The 12,822-nt window shown below is 52.3% G+C and overlaps 4 protein-coding genes across 4 annotated transcripts; 1 reads left to right on the forward strand and 3 right to left on the reverse strand.

Annotated features, from left to right (window-relative positions):
* Positions 1–355: 355 nt before the first annotated feature.
* On the forward strand, positions 356–1,425 carry N7500_008056 (aromatic alcohol reductase; the record flags this gene model as incomplete). Its single annotated transcript, XM_056679200.1, has 2 exons — positions 356–421; positions 481–1,425. 2 exons carry the CDS (start codon positions 356–358, stop codon positions 1,423–1,425), a joined length of 1,011 nt encoding a protein of 336 aa, XP_056529572.1.
* Positions 1,426–2,953: 1,528 nt separating this feature from the next.
* N7500_008057 (nitroreductase family protein) lies at positions 2,954–3,626 on the reverse strand (the record flags this gene model as incomplete). Its single annotated transcript, XM_056679201.1, has 2 exons — positions 2,954–3,274; positions 3,321–3,626. The coding sequence occupies 2 exons, from the start codon at positions 3,624–3,626 to the stop codon at positions 2,954–2,956; spliced, it is 627 nt and encodes a 208-aa protein (XP_056529573.1).
* Positions 3,627–4,118: 492 nt separating this feature from the next.
* Positions 4,119–4,961, reverse strand: N7500_008058 (uncharacterized protein; the record flags this gene model as incomplete). Its single annotated transcript, XM_056679202.1, has 1 exon — positions 4,119–4,961. The coding sequence occupies one exon, from the start codon at positions 4,959–4,961 to the stop codon at positions 4,119–4,121; it is 843 nt and encodes a 280-aa protein (XP_056529574.1).
* Positions 4,962–5,757: 796 nt separating this feature from the next.
* Positions 5,758–12,513, reverse strand: N7500_008059 (putative polyketide synthase; the record flags this gene model as incomplete). The annotated part of the gene is made up of 1 exon (XM_056679203.1): positions 5,758–12,513. One exon carries the CDS (start codon positions 12,511–12,513, stop codon positions 5,758–5,760), a length of 6,756 nt encoding a protein of 2,251 aa, XP_056529575.1.
* Between the last annotated feature and the right edge of the window lie 309 nt (positions 12,514–12,822).

Raw genomic sequence — 12,822 nt, forward strand, 5'->3', positions numbered from 1 at the left:
ACTCGTAGAAAAGGTAGGGATGTTTGCGAACGGAGTATGATCATGAGGCTGTGCTCGAGTCAAATCTGTCTACTCCGTACTCTAATTCATTTTATTAAACTCGCCTGATACTTAGAAAATTGAGTGGGATGATTCTCCGGGTGTCTCTTTCATACAACTTAACGCCGCTCGGGGTGGACATGGTGCGGCGATTGCGGAGTTACAATGTTGAGCGCGGCCACTGCGGAGTTTCAGGGTGCAGTGCGGCTGCTGCGGCGGAGATCACAAGTCAGATTTAATATAAATAAATGATTCAGCGGCACTTGAGTTTCATTCAATTCAATCCAGATCATTTCGGACACATCACTCAAGCAAAATGTCGTACGCTAAGGATCAGCCCGCTGGCTTCACCAATGCCATTGAGAAAGTCGCCATTGTCGGTGTACGTACCTCCCCTCTTCCCAATTACAATACATGATGAAATTAACGAATTTTTTTTAGGCCGGAGGTACTGTTGGCTCTGTTCTCGCTGAAGCCCTCCTGAAGACCGGAAAACACACCGTCACTGCCCTCTCGCGCAAAGATAGCTCCAACAAGCTCCCCGAGGGCGTCGTTGTCGCCCACATCGATTACAATGATGAGGCCTCAATTGTCGAGGCCCTGAAGGGCCAGCAGTTTTTCATTATTACTGTCGCCCCCACTGCGCCCCGCGATACACACAGCAAGCTCGTCCAGGCGGCCGCCAAGGCGGGAGTCCCCTACATTATGCCCAACGGATACGCCGGCGATATTGAACACGTCAAGTTCGGTCAGGATGTTATGCTCGGACCCGTGGCCCAGGCCGCCCGAGACGAGATCGAGAGACTGGGTATGCAGTGGGTCACCGTGTGCTGTGGGTTCTGGTACGATTACAGCTTGGCGGGCGGGTCGGCACGCTTCGGCTTCGACTTTGATAAGAAAGAATTGACCATCTACGACGATGGCAACACCAAGACTTCAGTCTCCACTCTGGCCCAGGTCGGGCGCGCTGTTGCGACTGTGCTCAGCCTTAAGGTCCTTCCGGATGACGAGAACGATAAGAGCCTGACATTCTCGAGCTGGCTCAACAAGCCCGTCTACCTTAAGAGCTTTGTCGTCAGCCAGAACGACATGTTTGAGAGCGTCAAGCGCGTGACTGGCACATCAGACGCCGACTGGACCATCACCCATGAGGATGTCCACAAGCGATACGCAGATGGTCTGGGGTTGGTCAAGACCGGCAACATGGCTGGATTTGCTAAGCTGCTCTACTCGCGCGCGTTCTTCCCGGAGGATGCTGGCAACCACTCTGACAAGGCACAGAACGAGCTGTTGGGCTTGCCGGAGGAGAAGTTGGACGATGCCACCCAGGTTGGAATTAATATGGTTAAGGCGCTGCAGAGCCGTGCGGAGCGCATGGCTTCATAGATATGTACATTTTTAGAATTTGAAATCGTTTCCTTGTTCGAATCCGAATCCCGGTGACAAAATATAACAAAGTTCATGTTAACTTCAATCAACTAGATCTAGCCTAGTACGCAATGTGTAAAAAGTACATGTCTTTATTTGCTTTTTTTCACCCAAACGCAAACCATCAATGATGGACCGCCGCAAATCCCACCAAGCCTCAAGCCCAACCCACTAATGGGCCGGGTTCAGGGCCAAAGTACCGAACAATACAAATGTTCTGAAAACGTGACTTTTCTCTGATTACTCTGTCTAGACCCCGTTTCTCGCTTTGATCTTGGGGTGATATTTTATTATTTTGATAGAATGATAAAAATTGAGTGATCAAATGTATTAATCGCGTTTCAAAGCGCGAGGAAACGCGCCTTTTACACTGTAGAAAATTCACAAATGATGAATGTTCAACCAGACTGTGACCCTGTTGCTAAACAGACCAAAATATATATATCGACATTGAAATCAACATTTCTGCGATATCCCAACCTCCACCGCCTGGGCTTTATTTGCAGAATTGTATACTTATTTAGCTATTGGAATTACGGAAATTCAATCTAAAATCTATCAACTTAGCAAAAGTGTCACAATACAGCGATGGCAAGGCGTCAGTTGAACTTCCTAAATGGGCTCGGGGGTCGGACCTATTTCTGGGCCCTGCTGGGAATCAACCCAGAGCTGGAGTGGGGCCCACATTCAGCTTGGGCAAGAATGTCGGGTCAGAAAGCTTCCATCATTGAAGGCCTGGATGGTCTATTCACAGCAGCGTAGTCCTTCAGGGGCTCATGTCACACACCAATGATCGCCCTTACAGTAAGACGTGAGCGATCAGGAGAGCTTGAACTGCTGGCGAAAAGCCAATCATATCAGACGGGCCGTTGGTGCGTACACAGCCAAATCCGCCGCGTCAAAAATACTCCGTACGCCTCGTATGAATTGCATCCCACTTGTTCAAAGATCTCGGAAATCCACTGTGGGGCCACAGCAGGGCTCCATCAATGGAGTCGAACTCATCATCATCACCAGAAAAAGCGCATAATGACCGGTAATTTATCCCAAGGCTCTAAGGGTCGTTGGCGGGGTTGTTCTTGTAGTAAGGTGTTGTTCGAAAAGGGAGACAACGTACAAGATAAAAGACGAAGTTCAAGAGACCAAGTAGAGAGACGGGCTAAGGAAAATCCGAATGGGATTCCAGTGGAAATGGGCATCGGATTGGAAATTGGAATAGTAAAAAAAAATACAAATCAAAAATAAAAAAAAGGTAACACGATCTATACCAAGTGACTCAAGCTAAGCAACGCATTTACCTAATGGCAAAGCGAGAGGTTGACTAGCAAAGGCTTGTCAAATCCACTAACCCTACTCCGTACTGTGCCCTATATGTCCTAAAGAGTCAGATATTGGAGACCGTAGCAAAATCAAGTCTATTGCTATCTACCTAGTAACCCTGCACGATAACGTCATGAGGCCTTCCCGCAGTTATATTTAAATCTGATCATAGAATCGTGAGTGTCTCGGAAATTGGCAGTTTCGGCGGATTCTCGGGACGAGGACCCTGCTCATCGCCATAGTTCAAGTGGGCCTTGAGCTTGTAGTCCTCAGGGACCCCTGCGAATTTCTTGATGGCAGCCTCGACAGGTGGAATGGAGTTCATGTGCTGCAAATTGGCTCCAACGCCCTCCAGTTCCAAGGCAGTCCAGACAAGGATCTGGTAGATACCCTGAGTGTGCTCTGCCCATTCGCCAAACATATGTCCGGTTGCTTTGTGCGTCTCGGCAGCCTCTTTTGTCGACTCCCCGCGCTCCCAGAAGAGTACCTGCACATGTTAGATGGTAGTGACAAAGGACGAAGTGGTAACCTACGGATCCATATGCAGCTTTATGGCCTTCAAACATAGGGCCCAATCGCTGCCAGAGTCCTGGATTAATTGAGTTGAGAACCGGCTCAGCCTCCTTGAGAATAATGCTCCAAAGCTCCTCGTGCTTCTTCCCAAAAGCAAGCGAGATGCGTACGGGCTGAGTGTTGTAAGACGAGGGAGCAAAGGAAAGGACGTTGGCAACAATCTCATGAACTCGTTCATCTGAAACCTTGGAGGTTCCTCCCAAGGCACGGACACTCCGACGGGAGGCGGCGGCCTCGAGCCACTGATCGGTGGTGATGGTGGACATGTTGGGAGAGCGAAAGTAGGTGAAACTTGAGAAGTGTCTTGGGCTTAGATTCCTTGTTGTACGCCAGAAAGTAGTTGAAAGGGTATTTAATGAGCGGTACATTGTGATTTAAATTATTCTTGTTCGGTGATGGGGTGCCGTGGCCTTGATAAGCGTGAAGCAAGTGTGGATGTTTTCGGCCCCAGCTTGTGTTTTCGCCCCCATAGAAAGTCCGCTGCAACATTATTTCCGCGGGCTTAGTGGTGTTAAGATAGTACGAGAGATATCTTACCCCCTGTTTCAACAAAGATACGCAGATTAATGTTGTTCCGCAGTCTGACATGCATCTGCATAGGACAAAATCACTTGGTCAATGGAAGTATGGCCGTGTTTGGGGACCAGCCCTTTACAACGGATCGTGTGAAAATTCCCTCCGACATGCAGTATACGTCGTGGTATAGAATATATTGTGGTATCGTCCCATGAACCCCTTTAACGCCACCCATAACAATTTTAAATGTACATGCTCAAAGTCTGTAGCGAGAAGCCATTCTCGACCGGTTTTCCATAGAGCCCTTTCCCAGCCATCATTACGGACGGAGTCTCTGTCTCTCTTGAAACTTGGAGAATCTGTTGAGCCACTGCCTCGACGTCTCTGCTCTTGATCGGCATGCGATGATCGCCCGCCCACTCCAAGAGTGTGGCCTGCAGCGGGTCGCAGTAATCCCGCAGCAGGTCTCTGTGATGCTCCAGGCCAGGGTCATTTACCCCATGGACATGCACTGTAGGCAGTCGCAACATGTGCTCGTCAGAGCTCATAGTGTGCCAGGGAGACAAGGTGTGCGTGAACGGTGTAGCGGCGTCGACCAGACCTTGCGGCTGGGGGAGGTCAGGCATGAGCCACACCAAAGGCCCCCGGCCGGCAAAGAGAATTGCGAACCGGAAGTTGGTCATTCCACACATTTGTTGCCGGTAAAGGATGCTCGCTGCCGCCTTTGCGCCCTGGCTAAAACCCAACAGGCCAACCCAGTCGCCCGTGGCCCCCTTGGCGTCGTCGGCAGCCATGGCGAGTGCAAGACTGGCATCAATCGCTGTAGCAACATCCCGGGATGTCAGGACTTTAGACATGTTGTGATCACAGAACCAGAGCCTGAAAGGCCCGTAGTTTCTGTAGACTGACGTTACATCTGGCCCGGGTTCTGTACTGGTGAATGGAGCCTGTGCATAGACGAGACGAAAAGAACGACCAAGGCGCTTTTCGAGCACGCGGCACTGCATCCGGAAGATCACAGCGTTGGTACCTCCGCCGTGGAGGCAGAGGATGCGTGGGAGGTCCATCGTTACTGCGTTGTTCATGTTGTGGAAATGCAGTACTAGGAAATGGCTTGCTGCTGATCTTCAGGCCCATGGGCAGCCCTGCTTTTAGGTCTGATATCCTCTCTTCGGAGGTGGGTTATTCCATGAAGACCAGCTGGAGTTATGATAGTCCGCCTTATCGACCAACACTGGCCGAGGATCCCCTCGGCTCATAATGCTTGTCATGACTCAGAGTATTTGGGCGATTAGGCGATTGGGCAGTTGGACGATAGGACGAGAATGCTTTGCTAGGGACAACTGTTCACGATGCTTATCACTAGACTGCGGCATATCCATAGGCTTAGATATCAGCTTATACCCAGACTGTTGAAGGAATATGCATATGGCTAATCATCTTGAGAAAGTATACAGTATTGAAGATATCATTTTCTTCTGGAGTTTCCTTTCAAAGTTGTGGGATTCAATATTTCAAAAATATTGAAATACTTTGCTTTGATATCTTAGTATAGATCCATGGATATCCGCAAAATATCTACACAGATGAGAAGTCGGTCACTCTTGCGGATATATTATAGTCTATGTAATACTATACGATGTAATCAGAATCTGCCCAGCCAGCTACCAAGAAAAATATATACGTTAGAGGTCAAACCGCATTCTTGTACTCTGAGGGACGACTGGTATATTTGTATATGATCTTGAACATTTTTCGCTTGTATAGATAGAGCAGTCATATGCTTTTGAATCTTGCCATATACTTTGAGAACTGGAAATGACTCGATACTATTGACAATCTATAATAAACATTGCTTTACATATAATCACAAGTAAACTTCTAATGAAGAAATCCCATCGTCTTCCAAGACGAGACATATAACTGGACCACCTCAGCACTCACTGGCCCTTGCGCGGCCATGGTTTTCGAGTGCTCCTTTGAATGCTGCGTATCCAGTACAATCCCACCGCAAGCCATGCGTTCGAAATGAGTCTCAAAAAATCCCAGCCCCATGGACGCCGGGTTCTCCGCTGGTGGCAGAGACGACTGACGAACTCGCTGGATCCACTCCTTGAAAGGAACGATGCCGTGGGATGGGATATCTAGAGCTGCCGCCAGAACTGTCACCATCTCCTTCCATGACTGGGCAACAGGGTTATCGACGTGGTAGACCGCATAGACCTCCCCTGAGTCTTCGCCGCTGCCAATATTGAGCAGATCCACCATAGCGTTGGCGGATTTGTCAACCGGGAGCCAATGCAGCACGCCCTGCAGATCAGGCAACGCTTTCAGTGCATGAGCACTCTTCACAATAAAAGCAAAGTGCTCGACAGGATTCCAGAAGCCACTTGTCGTCGAACCAGAAATCTGGCCGGGCCGGGCCACCATTGCCTGGAAAAGCTGCGGGTAGCGGCGTAGCGTGTCGGTCAACATATGTTCGCACGACCACTTGGCCTCATTGTAGCCGCTGGGAATCGTCGCGGCCATTGCCATGGGCTGCTCGAGAACGAGCGACTCATTTGAGAATCCTGTCACGCCGATCGAAGAGATAAACTGGAATCCGATTCTGCGCGGCTCATCTCCGATGGCCATGTCGCGTGCCAGATCCAACAGATTCCGCATGACCTGAAGTTGGGGTTCAAAAGCTTTGAGCGGCCGTGTAGCGCTCATGGGCCATGCGTTGTGGATGATATGGGTTCCGTGCTGGACCAGCCAGTTGTACTCCTGACTTGAGAGACCGAGCTGGGTCTTTGAGGTATCAGTCCCATATACCTGCAGCTTTTTATGGGCAGCCGGCGACAGTGTGATGCCTCTGGAAGATAGGGCCTCTTCTTGTCGGCTGTCGGGGGACTTGTCCTTGGCGGCGCGGTTGATGCAGACAACCCTTGCCACATCGGGGCGCTCGGCAAGGGCTTGAACAATGTGCGATCCCAGGCTACCGGATGCACCTGTCACAATCACTACGGCCCCAGACCCAGAGCTAGTGGTGATGGTGCAGTTGTTAGCGTCTTCAAGTGCCGGCGACGCCCAGCCTGCTGTGTAGGCTTCGACTAGACGGAGGGCTTCTGCCTCACGGGCTGCTACATCGCCACGATCAACATTTTGTATCGCTGGGATGAGTGGATCACTCACCGGATCGTGACTCTTGTTGGTAATTTCCGAGGTGTCATCCGGAACTGAGATGTCAGAGTCGGTGTCCTCACCCTCCTCCGAGTCTGAAAGCACAGTATCGCTCTCGGTGCTCGTCGAGTCACCGTCTTGACCTCCAGACTTTGCCAAAGCATTCGACACACAGGCAGCAAAGTCGCGAATACTGGTGGCGACCATTGTTTCGGTGCTGTTGAGGGTGCAATGGAAAGTGTTCTCCATCTCGCGCGCCACTTCCATGGCCATCAAGGAATCAATACCCAAGTCGGCCATCTCGCTGTCAAGGCTCAGTTCGCTGGCGTCGATGCCGGAAACGTTGGCAACTACATTGCACACTTCCTGTGCAATATTGCGTGCGCCACCAGCAGACTTTGCCTTCGTCTTCTTGGCGTTTGCCTTGACTATTTCGGAATGTGCCGGCTTGGAGGCAGTAGTAGTGATGAGCCCATCAAGCGACTCAGTTCTGTCAGACAATGGCAGAGAGACTGTGGCGGTGCTTCTCACAAACGACTTGTCTGTCGTCACTCGTGCCAGGATCTTGCTCATTGTGGCTTTGGGGACGCGGACATATTGCAGGCCCAGGATGACCTCTGCCAGGTCACCCGTCGAGGCATCAAAGACAAAGACATCGGTCACGTAAGCCTTTTCGCCTTGACGTGCGTGGCGAGCGAGAACATGCCAGACATTTGGACCAGTCCCACGGCCATCTGTCACAGTCTGGGCTTTCGGCGAGCGCATTACCAGCTCGAGGCCAGTTGCAACGAACATGTCGCTGGCGGGGATGTCTGTCAGCAGATTGACGTACATGCCTGCAATTTGGCCGTAGCAGTCTGCCTTTGGGACGTCAAGCCAGGTATCGCCGGTGTGTTGCTTATGGACGATGCCCGCACTCTCCCCTTTATCCTGGCCCACGATGTACTTCACGCCGCGGTATACGGACCCGAACTCAACGACCTCCTCAAAGGCTCGGTACAAGTTGCGCCCTTGGAGGGCCTCCACACCCTCATCGTGTGGGCCTAATGCCAGAACGGCCTGACACTGGGCGTATGTGACAACGCGCTCCCAGCGTCCAAATTCCTGGAGAGCGGCCGGGTCGGATGGTGAGTACATAGCAATACGGCCCTCAGCATGCTTGTCGTTGGCGGAAGAAGTCCCCGTGCTATGAATGGTCCATTGCCACTCTGTTTCAGCTGCATTGAGTGCCTGTAGGTCCAGGAAGTATTCCCGCGTCGAGTCGGCGCACATAGGCGAGTGACTGAGCATGTCGCGGATAATTGGCGAGAAGCCACTGCGTCTCCATTCCGGATTGAGACTGAAAAGGGTCTCAATTGCCATGTCAATCTCGAGCGTGGCCGGAGCAATAGGCGCTGTCTTCGCAATGAAGTGGGTGGCAAAGAGACGCTGATACTTGTCTGAGGATGTGTTGATGCGGAAACGAGCCAGCTTGGCCTTCTTCTTGTGCTCCTGGAAACCCAAGAAGGTCCACATGTCAAGAGACTTGGGGTTGACGTGCTCCTGTTGAGTCTTGGACAGATCCTGAACTTGAGCAATCTTCAGGGCTTGCTCGATTGGTGACTGGAGCTCGAGCCAGTGCCGTGACTTTTCGAACTGGTAAGGCGGCAGGAGGAGCTGCGCGTACTCGTCTTTCTGGAGACGGTGGTGGGCCCAGAAGGAGACTCGTAGACCCTGTTTCCAGAGGTCGACCGTCGCATCGGTGAGCTTGTCGATGCCCTTGTTTGTGTTGGTGATAGAGATGGACTGGAAGTGTTGCGTGGACTGAGGGTTGGAGAGGGCCCGCGATGCCATAACGGTGATGGTTGAATTGGAGCCAGCTTCGAGGAAGATGGCCTCGGGATGCTTCTCTGCAAGTCGCTGTACAGCGTGGTTGAAGAAAACCGGCTGGCGCATATGGGAGCCTACGAAGGTCCAGTCCAACGGAGAGTCACCTCCATTCTTAGTGGCTCGTTCTATCGGGATGACGGCATTATGGAAGGTAGCTCCCTTCCCAACCTCCCCAAGACGGTCAACAATGCTGTCTACCAAGGCTGAGTGGAAGGCATTGGTGACGTTGAGACGCTTACTCTTGACCTCCTTTCCTGTCAGCGTGGCGGCAAATGCGTCAATGGCCTTGGTTGATCCAGCCACAGTGAAGCTGCGAGGGCCGTTGTAGCAGGCGATGCTCGCGGTTCCGTCGGATTTCGCGTTGGATTCCTGAAGTAGACCTTGCACTATAGCCTCGTCGGCTTCAATGGCCATCATGGAACCAGAGTCAGCCCCCCAAGCGGTCTGCACCAGTCTAGCTCGACCGGCGATCAACTTGACCGTGTCCTCTAGGCTCAGCACGCCTGCAACACAGAGGGCTGTGATCTCTCCAAAGCTGTGGCCCACCAAAGAGACCACCTTGTCAGCAATCCCACAATCCATCCAGGTCTTGGCCGAGGCATACTGTGCCGCAAACAGGGAAGTCTGTAGCTTGACAGTATCCTGATATGGCTCGCTAGAGAAGATCTCGGGATAGATACTTTCTAAACCGTGAGATGTGATAGCGGCATTGCAGGTATCCAGATAATGCCTAAACACTGCTGCCCCTTCATATACTGCGCGATCCAGTCCGATGAATGTTGAGACCTGACCTCCAAAGCAAAGAATGACGGGTCGCTCAGGCTTTACGGGCGCAATGCCAACACTGGTGGCTGTATCCTTGGTAGCCGTGGCTGCCTGAGCAAGCTTGGCCTGGAGCTCGTCCAAGGAGCTGCAGCCAAAGATCAGTCCTTGAGACAGACTGGGGTTTGATTGCCATTTCATATTGAACGATACGTCGGCGAGGCTTGCCGCTTGGTCCTGTGACTGGAGGTATGCAGCCAATGAGGTGCTGTAAGCTGCAATGCTACGGGCATCGAGGCCGGAGATCCAGAAGGGGAGTCGTTGTCCACTGGACAAAGGGGCATTGACAGGTTTTTGCGCCGAGTGAGCGATGATCGCGCTTGAATTGGATCCACAAGCCCCGTAGTTATTGAGAAGAGCCACCTTCCGGGCTCCAGGCCACGACCGCAAGGCCGTGACTACCTCCATGTTGTCCGAGGGCTGTGCGTGGATACCGGGGCTCATGGTGTTGAAACTGGCTTGTGGGGGGATAAAGTTGCCTCGCATCATCAGCAGCACCTTGATCAGAGAAACTAGGCCTGATGCACCTTCAGTATGACCAACATGCCCCTTTGCTGACCCAATAGGCAGAACCGTGTCACGTCGAGGACCGGCCACGGCATTCCGGATGCTTTGCCATTCAGCAGGATCCCCGACAGGGGTGCCAGTGCCGTGGCATTCGACCAAAGAGATGTCGCGTGGGTCAACGCGTGCCTTGCGAATCACCTCGTTGAAGAGCGTAGATAGAGACGATACATTGGGAACAAAGAGCGGTGTGGTGTTGAGGTTCTGGTTGACGCCTGTAGAGCGAATGGTCCCCAGCACAGTATTGCCATCGGCTATGGCGGTTGAAAGCTTCTTCAGGTAGACGTAGGCAATTCCGTCGCCTCGACAATACCCATCTGCAGCTGAGTCAAAGGGCTTACATTGGCCGGTCGGGCTGATGAAGCTACCAGCAGCCAAGTTCTGCGTCCATTGCAGGCTCGTCAAGACATTCACACCGCCACACAGCGCTGCTGGGACTTCCCCGGACAGCAAGTCTCTGCAGGCATTGTGGAGGGCTACAGTGGACGAAGAGCAAGCGGTATCAAAGGTCAACGATGGACCCGTCCATCCAAAGTAATGCGAGACCCGGCCGGGAATGAAACTTCGGAGCTCGCCCGTCGTCGTGAAGGCGCTGGGTGGATGGCAGTGAACGTTGGAATCGTACTCGTAGGAGCAAAGCCCGACGTACACCCCAACATGCTTCTTCCTCTCCTGCTCAGAAGCACTTGACATAGCCAGCTCGTTGAAATATCCGGACTGTTCCAGAGCTTGATAGGCGGCCTCGAGGGAAAGCCGGCCCTGGGGGTCTATCGCCATCGATTCGCGCGGGCTCTTCTTGAAGAACTTGTGGTCAAAAGCATCGGGGTCCCGCAAAAAGTTTCCATACCATTTCCGGTTGGGGTCCTTCTCGCGAAACATCATGTTGGGCGTTATCCGGTCGTCGGTAATGAGTTGGTGCTGCGACTGTCCAGTTTTGAGCATCTGCTGGAATTCTTCCAGGTCGTTGGCTCCTGCAACCTTTAGCGACATTCCTACCACTGCAATTGCATTTTCGTCTGCTTCTAGAACCGGCGCCTCTGCGACTTGCACAAGTTCAGTATCGGGAAGAGGTTGGTTGCCCTTTTCAGGCTGTTGGTGCTTGGGTACATCGACCTCCTTATAGTCAAGCTTAGCACCGAAGGCACGCACCACCGGGGGAGGGAGGGGTCTGTCAAATCCAAATTCAACGCGTGAGAGTTCCTCCTTGTCCAGTCCCAGCTTCGAAGTGGTGTTGGTCCAGTTCAGCTGCTTCACCAGCATAGATCGCAGGACCATTCCAACCAAGCCTGTATCTTGATCGGAGACTTGGTTGATTGGCAGTGCGAGCTGGGCAGCATCTGGATACTGCAGCTCGGACATTGAGTGGCAGATTTCGATCACGGCTTCGGTGAGTCGTTCGCGCTCTGCGGTCGGGGAGTGAAGCTGCCCCTTGAATGCGAGCTGGATTGCCGTGACTCCAGCTGCTCGGAGCTGCCGAGCCAGCTTGGGTGTGAGGCGCTCTGATACTGTTATCGTAGCTCGGGAGTCGTCGAGGATAACAGATATATAGGCATCAGGAGACAGCTTTGAGACGATGCGCGCCATATCATCGCCCTGCTTGCGGGTTCTCCAGGCTGTGGCCAACGAAACCGATCTGCCTTTGCCCATCGCTTTGGTCCACTCCTCGGTGGCACCTACAAGAACTGCCATCAGGGCTGCGATGCGTAAGGCCACGGTGCCGTACTTCATGAATTCTTGTCGAGTGTGGGAGCTGGCAATGGCGACGGCGGCGATCATGCCAGCACAGAACCCAACCGCCTCAACCTTGTCCTCCTTGATTAACTCTGCTTGTAGGTCGTCCACAGCTCTGTCAGCGAGTCGACTCTCTAGATAACGCCAATACTGATCCAGTTGGATAGCAACCATCAGAATCCCGAGCCAAAGGTCTGGGAGCTCTGCGTCTGAGGCGATTGAGTCGACCGAGTCAGAACCGATCTTAAACCACGATGCGAGGTCGGCCAGTAAGCGAGGGCCCTGCATCGTGCTGGCGATTTCGGGAATTTTCTCCGTCACGGCCTCCCAGTACCGCGGCATGTCGACCAGGGCTTCGAGTATCCACCCTCCATTTGGGCCGTTGGCGATCTTCCGGACTTCTTTTTCCAGTGAGTTCTTGGTCTGTGGGCCGATGTGTCCTCCAAAGATGAAGCTTGTTGGTTGACGAGTATTTGATGATGGCTTCATATTGATTAATGTTGGGAGTTTAAGACCCGCTATACTAGTCTTAAGGAAAGAAAGAAATAAATGATATGTAGTTGGCTGTAGAGAAAATGTCGAGTTTATTACTCGTTATAAATAGCGTGTAGATATTTAGAGCGCTATCGACGCAATATCTTTCGCGCGGAGGGAAGCTGACACTCGATCCGGGACATAATATCAGCGAACTCAGCCCCCAACAAGCTTATCATCGGCCTTAACCCATCAATGCGGGTCGCTGAGCATGCGAGTTCGGGGCGGAACGTCCAAGGCAGACGATATGGTGACAAGCCTGTC

This window comes from Penicillium coprophilum (genome assembly GCF_028826855.1).
Source record: "Penicillium coprophilum strain IBT 35676 chromosome Unknown utg000005l_segment0_segment0, whole genome shotgun sequence".
Classification (NCBI taxonomy): domain Eukaryota; kingdom Fungi; phylum Ascomycota; class Eurotiomycetes; order Eurotiales; family Aspergillaceae; genus Penicillium; species Penicillium coprophilum.